The following is a 19,763-nucleotide window of genomic DNA, read 5'->3' on the forward strand; positions in this document are numbered from 1 at the left end:
TATTCCTAATATGATTGTACCTATTGCAACAAAAAAGTAAGGTAAGTAATGTTAAACAAACACCACTTCAGTTAGTTTTTCGTTGCAATAGGTACAATTCGATTGTGGTATTCTCTTGAATATTACAATCGCATTGTGGATTGTAGTTTTCAGTCTGTATTGAGCTTTAATCTGCGCACATTATACAGACTAAAGCTTAATTTTGGTCTCTAACTTCCTTCCTTTATACCGCTTAAAGATGTAACGTTTAACTAAATCAATGCAGTGCAACGAGTTTAACGCACAACGTAAAACGCGAAGTTTTTCCTGTGACGATGCTTATTTTTCCGATTTATTATGACAATAACTGTCTTGTCGAAGAATTCCAATAGTTGAAGTCTGTGTAATTGCACTTTATTTATAGAATGAGTTATTCTGTCAAATTCTATTCCAGTGTTTTTTGCTTACAGCATTTAAATGTTTTATTTAACTTGCTATTCTTGCTGAATTTTACATTTTTTATCTGGTTTTTTCAGTTTATATCACATTATATGCATTTTTCTGTTAAGCATAACTTCATAATAAAACAGACTTCATAATAATTCTACATTCATTTCACTATCATATGAGAGCCTGCAGATTTTTCAGATTTGCCATACAGAATAAGTATTAACATTTACTTCAGATTGGAAAACATGTAAGAAGAGAGAGACAAACAATTTTTGGTTTCTATACAGTGCAGACAAAAGATCTAGAAACGCTGATTGTCAAATTTATACGATTCCAATTATTTTTCCTAAATGTATCGAGAACAGCCGAGAAAGAAAATGGGACATTATTTTATAATTGAGTCCAAAACGATGCAACGATTTTATTCGAAATATTTTAAATTTCATTTATTAATAAATCGATACATTGGTCTTGGAGATATTAACGATCAAATTCGGTAGATTAACGTTACACGTGTAGTTGAGCTTCACTGTAGAGTGATACCAAGTTCTGTGATACTTTAATTTTATTTCGTTTACTTACATTGTTTCTTAATAAGTTACCATCTTAATAAGAAACTAATCATTGTGAGAAAATAAGCATAATTTTCGTTTCTTGTTATAGTTAAGTTGTTGTTACTTTAGTTTAGTTATTCTTAATGTTCAGTCGTTTCATTTCGCGTTATCTAATGACCTAATGTGAGTCCACGTTTCTTCACTTACACTACTGTTAAAATAAGTTATAAATCTGCTACATACATTGAATTCTGTAAACGTAAATTTATTCAATTAAAACTATTAATTAATTTCAAATAATAATTTTTAAATTTTGTTTCGTACCAAAAGTATCGTTCTGCAAATGTACAATACTGTACTTTTATAAAATAATTTCAACAATAAATTAATTTATACGAAAATTTTTCAATGTTATTTCATTTAACTGTGCTGTGACTATGTCTTTAAAAATCAAATTGCTACTTTACGTGATGTTTTTCAATTGTAATATTCGTCAGATATTCTACAAATTCAAAATTTCTCTTAAATCTTAATTTTTTAATAGATTATTTTGTATGCTTCTGAAGAAACAAATTTTTCAATTTGAATGAGGTGAAGAAAATTTTTTTTTTAAAATTAAATAATGTAAACTTCGTTATTCAATGTTCTTGAATTGTCTTGACGTTGATGGTTTATCCGAATCCGAAGTATTTTCTTCCTCTGTCTCTAGTCTCCTTCTCATTTGGACAGAAATTTCGGCAGCGCTTAATACATCTTGATTTGTTGTTGTTTGATGAGCGAAGGTTTGACTGGAAGTCTGTCAATTTGACTTCAGCTTTACTTCTTCCGAAGAACTAATGTTCTTCGATGCATATTCAGTATATTGCTAAAAAAAATAGAAATACCATTATTAATACAATTCCATTTATTTCGTTTTATATTAGTTTATACATTTTATCAAAAGCATAATAATAAAGAAAGTTAACCATTTCATGTAATAACGGATTAATAGTTGGTAGATTTATAATGAATATTGGAATATATAAGTAAATAATATCATGTTACTCTTAAGTGGTGCACAGTCCATGTAGTGGTGATGGAATTTATAATTTCGAAATATTTACAGTTTAAATAGCCAACATTTGTTTTATAGATCAGCGATGTTCAACCAGCTGCCCACTCGATGTTTTTTTGCGGTTTTTTTAAAACAATAATTATCTTGTATAGATTTTTATTACAATGAAATATCACATGTATAGTTTAAAAAATTAAAATGATGTATAACACCTTACACGTACAATCAGAAATTAAAACAGTATTTAACGTTTTTAACAAAGCTTCAAATGTATTACATATACTATATATGTATGTGCAGTACATACTTTATATATATGTATTTAATCATTATGTTTACAACAACAAATAACATATGAAAATGGTTGTTCTTTTCTGAGATGCCAGGTGCTTTGTTAAAGCTGATAAACATCGAAAACTTTTATTGCATTAATCAAATTTATGATCTTATTTCATCGATTTTCTTGGTGGAATCTAATATTAATATTTAATATTATATTAAATATTAATATTAGAAAAGAGGTAAATCTTGTAAATTAATTTTATATTGTATACATATTTGACTCAGAGTGAAAGAGAAGTTATTTGATAATTAGTATTTACGCTTTTTACGAACAAGAAATAATAAGTATATTTTTCACTGTAAATTACCAGTTTCATCTATAATAATTATATTTGTAGTTATGTGAGGCTCTAAACAGGTCCGAACCCTCACTAAAATTCGCGTTAAAATAATTGTTTTAGAGAAAAAAATATAGTAGTTAGAAATATACTTTTATTTTATGAAAACGCGACGCTAACTTTTAAACAGTAGAAGAATGTAAGTCCGTCGACCATATCCGGTTGGAGATCGAATTAAACTTCCATTTTTACCTCTCCCGCGCCCCGAAAGGTTTCGAATTGTCATCAGGTGACGAGGAGAGACCAATCGGGAAGGGGAATCTGAGAGAAAACGGATAAAACCCCAAAAATTCAAGGACGCGACGGCTTCTTCTTCCGAAAGTTCCGGGTGACGGATCTACTGTTGTGTGTGTGTCTCGCACTCATCTTCGTCTCCATCTCCCGACCTCGGATCGGCATCTTTCCGTCAACGGAAGTCGACTGCATCGTCCTGGATTCATGGAGACGTGATGGAATTGTTCATTTGCGAACAAGAGACACTGCTTCAAAATGAGACTATCTTGGAATTCGAGAGGAAGACCCAGTGGCCGCAGCCGACGTAGAACTTCCAAGATCACGAAAAGCTTGTAAGCTTCTTTCGTGTTTAATAAACGGTTGTGTTGTTTGTAAACGAAACATCTATCTCTGACTCAACTGCTTCCACTTGTCGTTGATTGTTACCGCTCGGTAATCCAAACGGCAAGGGAGACAATGACGATAAATATCACATATTATCGTTCATTGAAATTTTTTATTTTTCCCCCTCGGCCCCCACAGTTGCATTTAAATGCAACTACAAATTCAATTATTATAGATGAAGCTAGTCTTTGTAGTTGTATTTAAGTAGTCGTTTTTTTGGAACGTATTATTTAGTGTAAATATAATAGTAAAATATACAGTATCTTGTATTAGCATCCATTCATTCAATCGTCTGGTCTCCCGAAGTGTAAAAGTTTTCAATTTTTCACATCTAAAATTTCACTTTTGAGTAAGTTCTTAATACCATGTCAAGTCTCAATAAGAAATTAAACATAGTTCTCAATAAGTAATTAACAACAGTGAAACAAGAAGTATAACATTCGTTACTTATTTTAGTTATTATTCTTACTTTACTTTAGTTATTTTTATTTTGACTCGTTTCATTCGCACGTTATCTAATGACCTAATGTGAGTCCACATTCTTCACTTTACACAGAAATAAACTTCTACCTACTGTTAAAATAAGTTAGAAATCTGCGACACATTCAATTCTGTTAACGTAAATTTTTTCAATTACAGATATTAATTAATTTCAAATAATAACTTTTAAAATTCTGTTTCGTACCAAAAGTATCCTTTTGCAAATGTACAGTATTTTATGAAATAATTACTATAATAAATAAATTAATATGGAAAATTTTCAACATTTTTTCACTTAACTGTGCTGTAACTAATATTGTTTTACGTATGTTTAATTTTCATCTGTCGCAGACCAATATAGAAAAATGTTAATAATTTTTGACGACTGTTTGAACTTATATTGTTTCAAAGTTAAATGTCCAGAATTAAATAGATTAGTGGACTTGTTTCTCGTGTTTCTTTAAAGAAATTTCGTCAGAAAATTGTTGTTCACAAAGTTGACATTCGAATTTATCTTCATCTGTTTCTATATCTGAGAATAATTCCGGTTGTGAGGATGTTTCTAACTTCATAATTTCTAAATTGATGTTAAAATCTTTAAGAAATTCTTCAGCTTCTCCTGATGTGAAAATACTCTCTTCTGAAGCCAATTGTTCAGGTTCAATTAATCCTCTTGCTGCAGAACTTGTTGATGGTGTCTGAAAAAAATCTGATTGCATTTCTTGGCCATGTTCCGTGCTTTTCTAAAAGTAAATATAAATATAAAGAAGGAGTGCTATTCAGTAAATGCAATATAAAATATCATGTAAATTGATATAATTAAAACTTAATTTACATTACATTTAAACTTCTTTAATATTTAAAAATTTTTCTGATTATTTAACATTTTTTTTTTTGAGAAAGAAATTCTTATTCAGAAGAGATTGTCATTATTAAAAAACATAAAAAACATAAAAAGCATAAATTTCGAAATAATTATTACGAGTAAATTTATTTAAATTGTTTAAAAGTAGATTTCCTTCGAATACAAATACGACAAGACAATTTACTCTACAATAAAATTTTATCTTTTTGAGAGATCCGGAATTTTATTAACGAAAATGTCGCCATTTATTAACTAAAATTTTAATTAAACTTTCGTTTATGTAACGCCTTAGAAGAAAAAACGATCTTAGCTGGGGTTGTGTAAACTTTCGGGTCTTAACTAGCAACATCCATTGTTCTTTGCAGAACTGGCATATCGTCTTGCAAGAAGGTTTACAGTTAGCATTTAAATGTCGTCATTTGTTGTAGATCCCAGGAACACCTATAACCTTTAACTCATGAATATCCGATCACGTGATGGAAATTCCCCACAAAAACCTATAAAAGATCGTTCTTAACCCCTCTCAGGGGAGTCTACGAACGAACGCAGGATTAACGACATCGTGCCGATTTTCCGAACCCGCCGAATTCCGATCTCCGATGAACCTCGAATTAAATCAGCGCTTAAGTCACGATTATATGTAATTTGTGCCGGATTTGTGGATTATAACTATCAATTCCCTTGGATCGATATTTAAAGGCATCCACGTTCAGAATCCTCAAGGAACTTTCTATAGAGGTATGAAAGCACTGTGAAACTCTCTCTAGGACGGTATAGAAACGAGCTTTGTGTAGTCTTTTGTCATTTTGGTTATTTCCAATAATTTGTTATTTTTACTTGTTATAAATATGGTAGACTCCATTACTCGATCTCGCCCTTCACCTTATCGTCGACCCCAAGCAGCTCTCCCTTCACTCGCCTGACGTATCATCCTGACAAGTGAACGGGAGCCTTACGCCCCCGTATTCACATTTTCAATGTTCATGAAAACTTAATTTATAATCAAATCTTATTCGTATTTAACACGCAGATAATATTTGACTACTGATATTTACTGCTGTTCGAAATTTGTCATTGATTATAATATAGATTTTTGTTCTGTAATTTCTTATATGTTTTCATCAAAATGAAGACAGGTAAGCGGCATATGACCCGCAATGCATTTAATTATATAATGAATAAAAAATAAAATGTACTTTTTCATCGTACAAATTGTTTCTGTATGATAAGGTTTCTGTAGCAATTTTGTTCTTAATTGCAAATAACAAATAACAAACAAAGCAACAATAAGTAATCAAATGCTAAAGTTTAAAAAATTGCACTAATTAAACAGAAATTGTTTTTGTAAAAAACGTTTTGGAGAAAAATATATTTCGAAACAATTATTACGATTAAACTTATTACAAATAATTATAATAAGTAAATTTAAGCTGATGGCTGCTGATTATCGAATGATTGAAAGTACTAACTCACAATAATTACTTTTTGTTTTTTATTACTACTTTACTTTAAATGAACAATGCAGTGTTATTTTATGAATGAAGGATTACAGAATAAAATTCTTTACAGTAATAACGTAATATAATCACCTAAAAAAATCTGAGAAGCAATTTAAAAATTTTTTTACAAGCTGCATAACTTTTTCTGCATTATAATATTTAAGTAATCATTAAAAAGTTAATTTAAGAAAATTTCTTTACGTACTTTGGAAGAAGATGCGGTTTCTTCCTGTGAATGAATTATTTTCATGTGTCTTGTTAAATCAGATTTATATTTGTACGTTTTCTTACAAATATCACATAAAAACGGTCGGTTTTTTCCATGTGATATTAGATGTTTTGTTAAAGTGTATAACGATGGAAAACTTTTACCGCATTTATCACATTTGTGATTTTCTTTCGATTTTTTCCGGGGAATCTAAGTATCGAATGAATTATTAATTAATATTTGCTATTTATTACATACTTAAAAAATTCTAATATTAATATTTTAAAATTGAAGTTAATATTTAATATATTTCGTAAATTCGTTTTATTTTGTATTCATTATATACGCTTATTGTTGAAGTAGTTATCTCGTAACTAATATTTACGATTTTTAGGATAGAGGAATAAAAAATATATTTATTAATGTTTCACTATAAATTTTCAATTTTATTTATAATAATTAAACTAGTTATATAGTCCATCATGATGTTATATTTTATAACTAATATTTTACCATTTATTAGCTTTGTGTTTCTGATATTACAATTGTCTTTAACACAATACAATTTTTGGTAGCTAGTAACCTAAAAAGGTAGGTCTGTCGCCAGGATCGTATTGTCTGGCAAAATAAGCTAATAAATGGTGGTCCCGTTTGAGCGAACTTTGTCTCAAAATATTAATTATAAAAAAAAGAACCATCAAACGAAAGAATTAAAAGTTATATTTAATACTTTAAGTTAAATTTGATATATTATATTTCATAAAATATATATGGACTTAAATGCAAAAATAAACATAAACATAATTCTTACAATAATAATATCTGAAGCGATTGCATGTGGATGTAATCGTTTGACATGTGATAACAGATTAAATTTCGTTTTTGCAGCGTATCCACAGTTGCATTTGAAAGGTCGTTCTTCCGAATGTATTCTTTTGTGAATTGTTAAATTTCCATACTGGGAAAATTTTCTACCGCAAATATCGCATCGGAACGGTTTCTCACCAGTATGACTTCTCATATGCACATCTAAGTGCCATTTACTTTGAAATATTTGTTTACATTCAATGCATTCATGTTTCTTTTTTTCTTCCTTTAAAAATTATTTGTTGTGTAAATTACTACAAATTATTAGGTTCCACATTAATATTTTTAGAAATGTTTTCTCTATATATTAAAACTTGATTGTAAAATATATGTATTTTTTCCATAAAAATTAAAATTACAAATTTGTTATTTTTTACAATTTCGAATCACAAATGCCTGTTATAAAATAAAAATAAAGTGTAACAAAACAGATTGGACGTTTTACTTACCTTTCCTGATTGCATTTAAAAAGTAAGTAATTTAAATTTTAAATTTTCTTTAGAAATTTTGAAAACATGAAAAAGCAAGAATGCACCACAATAATGTAAAATCTCGGAATTGTTTTGTCACATTGACGTATTGTGCTTATTTGTTAGCTTAAAAAGACAATTTTCGGCTGAAATTATTTTTTTTATTATCATATTAAATTATTAACTTATTATTATAAACGATAAGGTACTTAAAGGCCAATATTTGTAATAACTGGATTTTAATGGATAATCTGTCCGAAAGGAATAGGCGAAAACCGAAACAAAGTTTTTGATATGAATCAATGTAAATCTATTTTGTTCATTGTAGACATAGCAATAACATATTTTATATAGAATAAATATAGGATTTAATACTAAAAACATTAAGAAAATAATATAGATGATGGCCTTTTCAAATATGATGACTTCCGAAATAGATTCGTCATTTGACTGTTTTTGATTGATCCAAAAGAGGAGAAGACTTTACTTTCAGGTGACAGCTTGCTAGGATGATTGCCTTCCATCAAGTACTTCATAACACATTTACATGTAAACTTTGTATTATTTCACTTACATCTATTTTATGTTTATAAAGTAAGTGTGTTAGAGTAGATATAATGGGCTTTATAATAGTTCATATTTTTTATTCACACCAAAAGACATTTGTGCTTATTGTGAAGTGCTAGAGATATGACTATTATTCTTAGTATAACTTTTAGCTTGCTCAAAAATTTTGATCAAGTTTTGTTCTTGCTCTAGTGCAGTGTTTTTCGACCTGTTAGTCGCGACCCACAGAGGGTACGCGAAGCCTTATACGGGAGGGTAGCGGGTAAAAGAAAAGGACAAGTGTTTGTAGGTCCTACACTACATTAAAAAACTACAATTTCAGCGAGAAGCCTTTTCCGCTATGATTTTCTGGGGTGGACCGTGCTCACCCCAGAAAATCATTGCCGAAAAAGTGTTGAGCTGATTTGCAAAAAGAAATAAAAAGTAGAAGCTGAAAATCCTGATCCTAAGAAAAAAAGGTCAGCGTCTCCCTGTGCCCAATGTTATAATTAAAGGAAGTTTCATACTTTATCTGTGTTTAGTTATTGTCGATTCTTATGAAATTTTCATTTTAATCAACAATAATTTTTTGTTTTTGTTTTTTTTTAAACTTTTTCTGTCCTGTGGGCACTAAGAGGGCCTCTTTTTGCAAGCCCATTATGGGTTCGGCCAGGTCCACAATGGAGCCGCTGGGTGGTGAGGGACAGGGCCCGACATATCCGAGCGGACCAACCCCCGAAAATTTTTTAAGAATTTTTGACCCGTTCGGAATCGAACCCGGGTTCCCCAGAGGGTAGGCTGCAACCTTAACCGCTCGGCCATTTGGCCGCTAATCAACAGTAATTTGTCTCAATAGAAAGAAAATTAAATACATAGTTTTTAAAATCACTGATATAGTTTTAATATGGCCCTGGGGGTCGCCAGAATTTTTTTAACTTGTAAAGGGGTCGCGTATTCAAGAAGGTTGAAAAACACTGCTCTAGTGTGTAGAAGAAGTTTAATGTATGAGCAAATGTTTTAAATTTTCGTCTGTTTGTACAGGTTAGTTACTTAGTTACTGTCTAGTACGAAAATTATTGTTGTTATTTTAAATATGTAAGAGATTACAAAGCGATTTTAATTGTTATATAAGATTTTACATTGTTTTAGTTTTGCAATATTTAATCTTGTCTGTGCTAGTGTAATTTTATGGGCGAATAATTTAATTTGAGTTGTCAAACATTGTTGTAAAAATAAATATAGTATATAACAGCCTTTTGTATTTTAAATTAGTTTTTTCAAAGTGGTTGTTATGGGCACTGTAGTATTTTCAACCGCTGATAAACTAAAATGAGCACTGTAGTATTTTCAACCCCTGATAAACCGCTGGTGTCCGGGATAAACTAAAATTAAATTGGGGTGCGTGGAGATTGGCAGGGGGTCGGCGAAATGTTTAATAAAAAATGAAAATTGGTTGAGCCTAATGAAATGATATTTTAAAATTTAGTTTGTTTCTTTATATAATTATAGAAGGAATAAGGAGACTAATTCTAGCACGACTTACGCTACATGCACCTGACAATAATTCTATTATTTGAGCTTATAATACTTCAATATCACTACTGCTAAGAAATACTTGACATTAGCTGTAATACTAACACTAACTTTATTACTATTATTTCTTCGTTTGCAACACCGATTTATTTCCGAACGTTCTATTTTAAATCTTTTTTAAGTGCTTCACGAACATCTTGTACGTAACGTAATCTACGTTTTAGATAATTTTGTATTTACGTTTGTATTAAGGAGTCACTAGGGTCAAATTTGGATCAGTAGACATGACTGTAAGAAGTCTGTTGTTTAAAATGACTTCACAACCACATATGACGGTTTACATAATCTAAGCAAACACTAGGCAAGAAAATTCAAGGTTCTTTCTTAAACCTTGATCCATGATATTCAGAAATTCTCTCTACAAAGGAGCAACTGAATTAATAATAAACTTTCAAATAATACTTTGTTTTTTACTTTGTCTAGAAACATGTTCAAAGTCAACTGATGAAAAAGAATGATAAATTACTACAAAACTTTTTCTATTGTCAATATATATTGTTGAAGGTTTTTTTGTCCAGTCAAAAAACATTGAAAAATCTGTGAAAATCTACCGTACACAATGATTTTATGAAATGCGTGGTATACAATGAATGTGAATGTGCACTGTCTATCACGCATTAATTGCTTTAATCTTAATATTTATCGATCAGCAAATATCTATTCCTGTAGATTGAAAAACAGCATCATCTTAAAAAAATCGTTGTATAAAAAGTAAATACTGAAAGCAAGGAAATCTTTAACATACAAAGAACATAACAACCTCGGCCTTAAATACCCATCATTTAATATACGTCAAACTCTTGAAAAATATATTTTTGAATAGCGATCATCTGTTCTCATATTTTCGAAAAGTTCATCTTGTACACTTTAATTTACATGGGTTAACGTATTATACCTTACACAGAGAATGCTAAACATTAAACATTTATTTGTAACTACGGTATGCATTTATTGAGACAAGTTTCTTCAGTCATTATACGCACTAAATTACGAATAGATGATCCGTAATTTTTAAATCTATATATTTTATTTTATCAACAATTTCATGAATTGTTTGGGTACCCGAAATTCAATTTTTGCCATTTAAAATTTTTCTATTGAGTAAGTACTCAATAGAAAAATTGAGTACTTACTCAATTTTTACTATTGTCAAGTCTTAAATAAGCAACTAATCATAGTGCTCAATAATTAATTAACAATAGTAGAACAAGAAGCATAATGTTCGTTACTTATTTTAGTCAAGTTATTCTTACTTTAGCTTAGTTATTCTTATTTTGACTCGTTTTATTTTCGCGTTATCTAATGACCTACTGTGAGTCCACGTTCTTCACTTTACTCAGAAATAAACTTCTACCTACTGTTAAAATAAGTTAAAAATCTTCGACACACATTTAATTCTGTAAACATAAATTTATTCAATTAAAGCTATTAATTAACTTCAAATAATAACTTTTTAGATTCTCTTTCGTACCAAAAGTATCGTTCTGCAAATGTACAGTAATTTTATGAAATAATTACTACAATAAATTCATTTATTCGAAAATTTTACAATGTTTTTTTTTCATTTAACTGTGCTGAAACTAATATTGTTTTAATTTTCATTAGTCGCAGATCAATGTAGAAAAATGTTATTAATTTTTGAGGACTTTTTAAACTTATATTGTTTTAAAGTTAACTGTCCAGAATTAATTAGATTGGTGAAATTGTTTATTGTGTTCCTTTAAAAAAATTTCGTCAGAAAATTGTTGTCCACAAAGTTGACATTCAAATTTATCTTCATCGTTTCCAATCTCTGAGAATAACTCCAGTTGTGAGGATGTTTCTAAGTTCATAATTTCTAAATCGATGTTAAAACCTTTAAGAAATTCTTCAGCTTCCCTTGCTGTGAAAATAATCTTTTCTGAAGCCACTTGCTCAGATTCAATTGATTCTGTTGCTTCAGAACTTTTTGATGGTGTCTGAAAAAAATCTGATTGCACTTCTTGGCCATGTTCTGTGTCTTTCTAAAAGTAAATATCATAAATATAATGATGGAGTTCAATTCAGTAAATGCAAATATATAAAATTTCATGTATATTGAAACAATTAAAATTTAATTTACATCACATTTAAACTTCTGTAATATTTAAGATTTTCATAATTTTTATAACATTTTTTTGTCAGAAAAACATTATTATGCAGAACAGAATGTCATCATTAAATAAACTAGCGTGAAGAAGCATATATTTAGAAGTAATTATTACGAGTAAATTTATTTAAATTGTTGTTTAAAAGTAGATTTTCTTCGAATACAAATACGAATATTGATGTAGACAATTAACTCGATAATAATGAAATTTTATTCTTTCAATGTTTATGAAAACTTAATTCATAGTCAAATCTTATCCGTATTTAACACGCAGATAATATTTGACTACTGATATTTATTTTTGTTATAAATTTGGCATTGGTTATGATACAGATTTTAGGAATAAACTTTTCTAAATTTTAAGAAGTTGTACATATTATTTAACATGTATATATATTTAGATATAGCTAGCGCTATCATTTATGCAAATTAGGCAATCTTCCAACACTCCAGCCATAAAGGGGCACAAAATTTCAACATATAGTTTATTCACACTTTACTAAAATATTAAATTAAATAGTGATATATGATTTATGTATCGATCATTTTTCCTTATTTTTCACGAATCAAGATATTTTACTATTTATTGAAATTTTGGTTTAAAAAAAATCAAGATTTCAATAAATACTAAAATACCTAAATGGTTTAAACTTATTAGCGGTTTAAAATTTATATAAAATAAATATCTTAAAATATTTTTAAAATATCTTAAGATTAATGATAATTTTTTAAAAAATTTTTCCTGGCATTTCCTTATTTTATTTTTCCTTGTTATTATTATTTGTGCTTAGTGAGGTTATTATATTTATTTATTCGTTTTTGATTTTGTAGTTTTACTTTACGTTTTTACTTATTATTACTTACATTACAGACAATTTAAAGGTTTTTTGTGAGTTTTAAACGTATGTATATATAATAAAAATAAATATTAATATTTTCAGTAATATCTTATTTGTTTTCACCGTAACATAAAGACTGGTAACAGGAATATTTCCCGTAATGCATTAAATTATATAATTAAAAAATAAGTAACGTACGTTTTTTATCGTAAAAATTGTTCCTGTATGATAAGTTCTCTGTAGCAATTTTGTTCTTAATTGCAAAGAACAAGTAACAAACAAAAGAACAATAGGAAATTAAGTGCTAAAGCTTAAAAATTTCACAAATTAAACAGAAATCGTTTTTGTAAAGAAACTTATGTAGAAAAAAATATATTTCGAAACAAATATTACAAATAATAACTAAATTTACGCCGATGGCTGCTGGTTATCGAATGACTAAAAGTAGACAACTAATTTACAATAATTACTTTTTGTTTTATATTACTACTTTACTTTAAATGAATAATGCAGTGTTATTTTATGAATGAAAGTTACAAAATTAAATTATTTACAAATATCACGTAATAATGTTACCTAAAAGAATCTGACAAGCAATTTAAAAAGTTTTTTTACAAGTAGCATAACTTTTTTTGCATTATAATATTCAAGTAATTTTTAAAAAGTGAATTTCAGAAAAATTTTATACGTACTTTGGAAAATGATGCGATTTTTTTCTTTGAATGTACTATTTTCACGTGTCTATTTAACTCAAATTTATATTTGAACGTTTTCTTACAAATATCACACGAAAACGGTCGGTTTTTTCCATGAGATGTTTGATGCGTTCTAAAAGTGGATAACCATCGAAAACTTTTACCACATTTATTACATTTATGATCTTCTTTCGAGTTTTTCTGGGGAATCTAAGTATTAAATGAATTATTAATTAGTAATTGCTATTTATTACATACTAAAAAAAATGAAATATTAATATATTTGGTAAATTCGTATTATTTTGTATTCATTATAAACTCTTATTTTTGAAAAAGTTATCTTGTAACTAAAATTTACGATTTTTACGATACAGATATAACAAGTACTATATATTTTTTAATGTTTTACTGTAAATTATCAATTTTATTTATAATAATTAAACCAGTTATATAGTCTATCATAATGTTATATTTTTTTAATCAAATTTATTAACTTATAATATATTATATTTCATAAAATATATATATACTTAAATGCAAAACTAAACATAAACATAATTCTTACAGTAATAATATCAGAAGCGATTGCATGTGGATGTAATCGTTTGACATGTAATAACAGATCAAATTTTCTTTTTGTAGCATATCCACAGTTGCATTTGAAAGGTCGTTCTTCCGAATGTATCCTTTTGTGAATTGTTAAATTTCCAGACTGAGAGAATTTTTTACCGCAGATATCGCATGGAAACGGTTTCTCACCAGTATGGCTTCTCAGGTGCACATCTAAGTGCGATTTCCTTGGAAATATTTGTTTACATTCCGTGCATTCATGTTTCTGTTCCTCATCCTTTAAAAAATATTCGTTATGGAAGTTATTGTAAATCATTAAGTTCTCTATTAATACTTTCAGAAATATTTTCTCTTTAATTCAAAACTTAATAGTAAAATATATGTATTTTTTCGATAAAAATTAAAATTTCGAAATTTTTTTCTTTACAATTTTGAATGACAAGTGTCGCCTATTAAAAATAACACGTAACAAAACAGATTGATCGTTTTACTTACCTTTTGTGATTTCATTAAAAAAAAGGTAATTTAAATTTTAAATTCACTTTATAAATTTTGAAAAGATGAAAAGCAAGAATGCACTACAACAATGTAAAATTTCGGAATTGTTTTGTCACTTTGACGTATTGTGCTTATTTGTTAGCTTAAAAAGACTAAAATTCCGACTGAAATTATTTCTTTTTATTAAAAAAAACGGTAAGCTACTTAAACGCCAATAAAGTAATAACTCGGTTTTAGTCGAAATCAACAAAAATCGTGACAAATTTTTTGATATGAATCAATCTAAATCCAATTAATTCATTCTAGATATACCAAAACACATTTTATAGACAATAAATATAGCAATTAAAACTAAAAACAATAGGAAATGAATATAGATGATGATTTTTTCAAATATGATAAGCTCTGAAACTGATTCCTAACTGATTTTGATTGATCTAAAAGAGGAGACAAAGATGACTAGTGTCTTACACGAAACCGTTTATTTTAACATCTAGTTTTACTTACATAATAAAAGAAGAACTATAACTAAGAACGTTGGACTTCGGATGAGGTGTGTTGCTGGTGGTGGTGGCTCCGAGGCTTCCTCGGCGAAGAGTCCACAGATTCGGAGGTAGGCTACCGGTGAACGGGCGATGGTTGACATTCTGATTACCACTCACATGTTTATCAGGCGGAGAAGCTTGGGCAGGTGTGACTGACTGGTGGATGGATGTCCTTATTCAGCACTTATTCGGAAAGGAATCGGCCATTCTGACCTTGAGATTTGGGGTTTTATAGGATTTTCTCCGAATATCACTCTTTTGATTGGTCCTGTTCACCCTCTTCCTTACCCCGATTGGTCATTCTTTTGTTTCTAGGCGAAACCCGAGACCGATTCGGGTCGAGAAAGATCGGGGAGGTGATAACGGAGCTTTTAAAGTCCGCGCTCGTATTTTACTCCACTATAGCCCTTCTTTCTGACATCTTTGAACCTAAATGCTCCACCAGATGTTCTTGTGGCCATTTAACCCCCTAACGCGTTCGTGCTTAATAAGGTTTTTGTTCGAGCGCGTTATGGGTTCGACAAGGCTTACAATGACGCTTCTGAGTAGTGAGGGATAGCTCTCTACATAAGTTACGAAGACCACCGCGGTAATATTCTTTGTATTTGAAATTTCGTGGACTTGGTTCAAGTAGTAGTTTGACTTCTTATCTATTTGGTCATCGTACCTTATCAGTTATTTATTTTTACACAGGATGATAGTAATAAACGAACAACTATTTATTGCTGACTAGGATAATTTTTAAATGTTTAAACCAGGGGTGTCCAACCTTTTTGTTTTTTCTGGGCCGCATTGGAAGAAGTCAAGGAGTTTTGGGCCACAAGTATATATTATATATACTTGTGGCACAATATACAAGTATATTTAAGGATTAACACGTCTAGATTATAATAATAAGTATTAAATCTTTATCACGAAAAAGGATATTTTAAAAAATTACTTCTACAGACACTTTCAATTTTTACTTAGAAATAGATAAATTCATTTATTATAAAAGAGACAAAGGAAAATTTATTTTAAAAATAAATATTTGTTTTATTTGGGTCTCTAATTAATAAAAAGCGACAAAACACCATTTTAAAGTGCATTTTTATTCAACTAATATATTTATAAATAATATGTAGCCTAAAAAGTAGCCATGCATGTATGCANTTTTTGTAGCATATCCACAGTTGCATTTGAAAGGTCGTTCTTCCGAATGTATTTTATACTTTAAGTTAATAAATTTGTTATATTTTATTTCATAAAATATATATGGACTTAAATGCAAAAATAAACATAAACATAATTCTTACAATAATAATATCTGAAGCGATTGCATGTGGATGTAATCGTTTGACATGTGATAACAGATTAAATTTCGTTTTTGCAGCGTATCCACAGTTGCATTTGAAAGGTCGTTCTTCCGAATGTATTCTTTTGTGAATTGTTAAATTTCCATACTGGGAAAATTTTCTACCGCAAATATCGCATCGGAACGGTTTCTCACCAGTATGACTTCTCATATGCACATCTAAGTGCCATTTACTTTGAAATATTTGTTTACATTCAATGCATTCATGTTTCTTTTTTTCTTCCTTTAAAAATTATTTGTTGTGTAAATTACTACAAATTATTAGGTTCCACATTAATATTTTTAGAAATGTTTTCTCTATATATTAAAACTTGATTGTAAAATATATGTATTTTTTCCATAAAAATTAAAATTACAAATTTGTTATTTTTTACAATTTCGAATCACAAATGCCTGTTATAAAATAAAAATAAAGTGTAACAAAACAGATTGGACGTTTTACTTACCTTTCCTGATTGCATTTAAAAAGTAAGTAATTTAAATTTTAAATTTTCTTTAGAAATTTTGAAAACATGAAAAAGCAAGAATGCACCACAATAATGTAAAATCTCGGAATTGTTTTGTCACATTGACGTATTGTGCTTATTTGTTAGCTTAAAAAGACAATTTTCGGCTGAAATTATTTTTTTTATTATCATATTAAATTATTAACTTATTATTATAAACGATAAGGTACTTAAAGGCCAATATTTGTAATAACTGGATTTTAATGGATAATCTGTCCGAAAGGAATAGGCGAAAACCGAAACAAAGTTTTTGATATGAATCAATGTAAATCTATTTTGTTCATTGTAGACATAGCAATAACATATTTTATATAGAATAAATATAGGATTTAATACTAAAAACATTAAGAAAATAATATAGATGATGGCCTTTTCAAATATGATGACTTCCGAAATAGATTCGTCATTTGACTGTTTTTGATTGATCCAAAAGAGGAGAAGACTTTACTTTCAGGTGACAGCTTGCTAGGATGATTGCCTTCCATCAAGTACTTCATAACACATTTACATGTAAACTTTGTATTATTTCACTTACATCTATTTTATGTTTATAAAGTAAGTGTGTTAGAGTAGATATAATGGGCTTTATAATAGTTCATATTTTTTATTCACACCAAAAGACATTTGTGCTTATTGTGAAGTGCTAGAGATATGACTATTATTCTTAGTATAACTTTTAGCTTGCTCAAAAATTTTGATCAAGTTTTGTTCTTGCTCTAGTGCAGTGTTTTTCGACCTGTTAGTCGCGACCCACAGAGGGTACGCGAAGCCTTATACGGGAGGGTAGCGGGTAAAAGAAAAGGACAAGTGTTTGTAGGTCCTACACTACATTAAAAAACTACAATTTCAGCGAGAAGCCTTTTCCGCTATGATTTTCTGGGGTGGACCGTGCTCACCCCAGAAAATCATTGCCGAAAAAGTGTTGAGCTGATTTGCAAAAAGAAATAAAAAGTAGAAGCTGAAAATCCTGATCCTAAGAAAAAAAGGTCAGCGTCTCCCTGTGCCCAATGTTATAATTAAAGGAAGTTTCATACTTTATCTGTGTTTAGTTATTGTCGATTCTTATGAAATTTTCATTTTAATCAACAATAATTTTTTGTTTTTGTTTTTTTTTAAACTTTTTCTGTCCTGTGGGCACTAAGAGGGCCTCTTTTTGCAAGCCCATTATGGGTTCGGCCAGGTCCACAATGGAGCCGCTGGGTGGTGAGGGACAGGGCCCGACATATCCGAGCGGACCAACCCCCGAAAATTTTTTAAGAATTTTTGACCCGTTCGGAATCGAACCCGGGTTCCCCAGAGGGTAGGCTGCAACCTTGACCGCTCGGCCATTTGGCCGCTAATCAACAGTAATTTGTCTCAATAGAAAGAAAATTAAATACATAGTTTTTAAAATCACTGATATAGTTTTAATATGGCCCTGGGGGTCGCCAGAATTTTTTTAACTTGTAAAGGGGTCGCGTATTCAAGAAGGTTGAAAAACACTGCTCTAGTGTGTAGAAGAAGTTTAATGTATGAGCAAATGTTTTAAATTTTCGTCTGTTTGTACAGGTTAGTTACTTAGTTACTGTCTAGTACGAAAATTATTGTTGTTATTTTAAATATGTAAGAGATTACAAAGCGATTTTAATTGTTATATAAGATTTTACATTGTTTTAGTTTTGCAATATTTAATCTTGTCTGTGCTAGTGTAATTTTATGGGCGAATAATTTAATTTGAGTTGTCAAACATTGTTGTAAAAATAAATATAGTATATAACAGCCTTTTGTATTTTAAATTAGTTTTTTCAAAGTGGTTGTTATGGGCACTGTAGTATTTTCAACCGCTGATAAACTAAAATGAGCACTGTAGTATTTTCAACCGCTGATAAACCGCTGGTGTCCGGGATAAACTAAAATTAAATTGGGGTGCGTGGAGATTGGCAGGGGGTCGGCGAAATGTTTAATAAAAAATGAAAATTGGTTGAGCCTAATGAAATGATATTTTAAAATTTAGTTTGTTTCTTTATATAATTATAGAAGGAATAAGGAGACTAATTCTAGCACGACTTACGCTACATGCACCTGACAATAATTCTATTATTTGAGCTTATAATACTTCAATATCACTACTGCTAAGAAATACTTGACATTAGCTGTAATACTAACACTAACTTTATTACTATTATTTCTTCGTTTGCAACACCGATTTATTTCCGAACGTTCTATTTTAAATCTTTTTTAAGTGCTTCACGAACATCTTGTACGTAACGTAATCTACGTTTTAGATAATTTTGTATTTACGTTTGTATTAAGGAGTCACTAGGGTCAAATTTGGATCAGTAGACATGACTATAAGAAGTCTGTTGTTTAAAATGACTTCACAACCACATATGACGGTTTACATAATCTAAGCAAACACTAGGCAAGAAAATTCAAGGTTCTTTCTTAAACCTTGATCCATGATATTCAGAAATTCTCTCTACAAAGGAGCAACTGAATTAATAATAAACTTTCAAATAATACTTTGTTTTTTACTTTGTCTAGAAACATGTTCAAAGTCAACTGATGAAAAAGAATGATAAATTACTACAAAACTTTTTCTATTGTCAATATATATTGTTGAAGGTTTTTTTGTCCAGTCAAAAAACATTGAAAAATCTGTGAAAATCTACCGTACACAATGATTTTATGAAATGCGTGGTATACAATGAATGTGAATGTGCACTGTCTATCACGCATTAATTGCTTTAATCTTAATATTTATCGATCAGCAAATATCTATTCCT

The 19,763-nt window shown here is 29.3% G+C and overlaps 1 protein-coding gene across 1 annotated transcript; it reads right to left on the minus strand.

Moving 5' to 3' along the window:
- Nucleotides 1-1,618: 1,618 nt before the first annotated feature.
- On the minus strand, nt 1,619-17,040 carry LOC111629358 (zinc finger protein 91-like). The gene is made up of 9 exons (XM_023373250.1): nt 16,939-17,040; nt 16,434-16,715; nt 14,091-14,372; nt 13,523-13,735; nt 11,567-11,866; nt 7,199-7,480; nt 6,385-6,597; nt 4,116-4,558; nt 1,619-1,848 (listed from the first exon to the last, which is right to left on the minus strand). The coding sequence occupies exons 1-8, from the start codon at nt 16,951-16,953 to the stop codon at nt 4,250-4,252; spliced, it is 1,896 nt and encodes a 631-aa protein (XP_023229018.1). The 5' UTR covers nt 16,954-17,040; the 3' UTR covers nt 1,619-1,848; nt 4,116-4,249.
- Between the last annotated feature and the right edge of the window lie 2,723 nt (nt 17,041-19,763).

Source organism: Centruroides sculpturatus, unplaced genomic scaffold (genome assembly GCF_000671375.1).
Source record: "Centruroides sculpturatus isolate CEXI.00-Female unplaced genomic scaffold, Cexi_2.0 scaffold469, whole genome shotgun sequence".
Lineage (NCBI taxonomy): Eukaryota > Metazoa > Arthropoda > Arachnida > Scorpiones > Buthidae > Centruroides > Centruroides sculpturatus.

Coding starts and splice junctions, on each gene's coding strand:
- LOC111629358 (XM_023373250.1), bottom strand. Junction 13,736..14,090: donor TCGCTTCTGATATTATTACT/GTAAGAATTATG, acceptor TTTAATACTTAG/ATTCCCCAGAAAAACTCGAA. Junction 7,481..11,566: donor TAAAGGAACACAATAAACAA/TTTCACCAATCT, acceptor TAATTTTTAAAG/GAAGAAAAAAAGAAACATGA.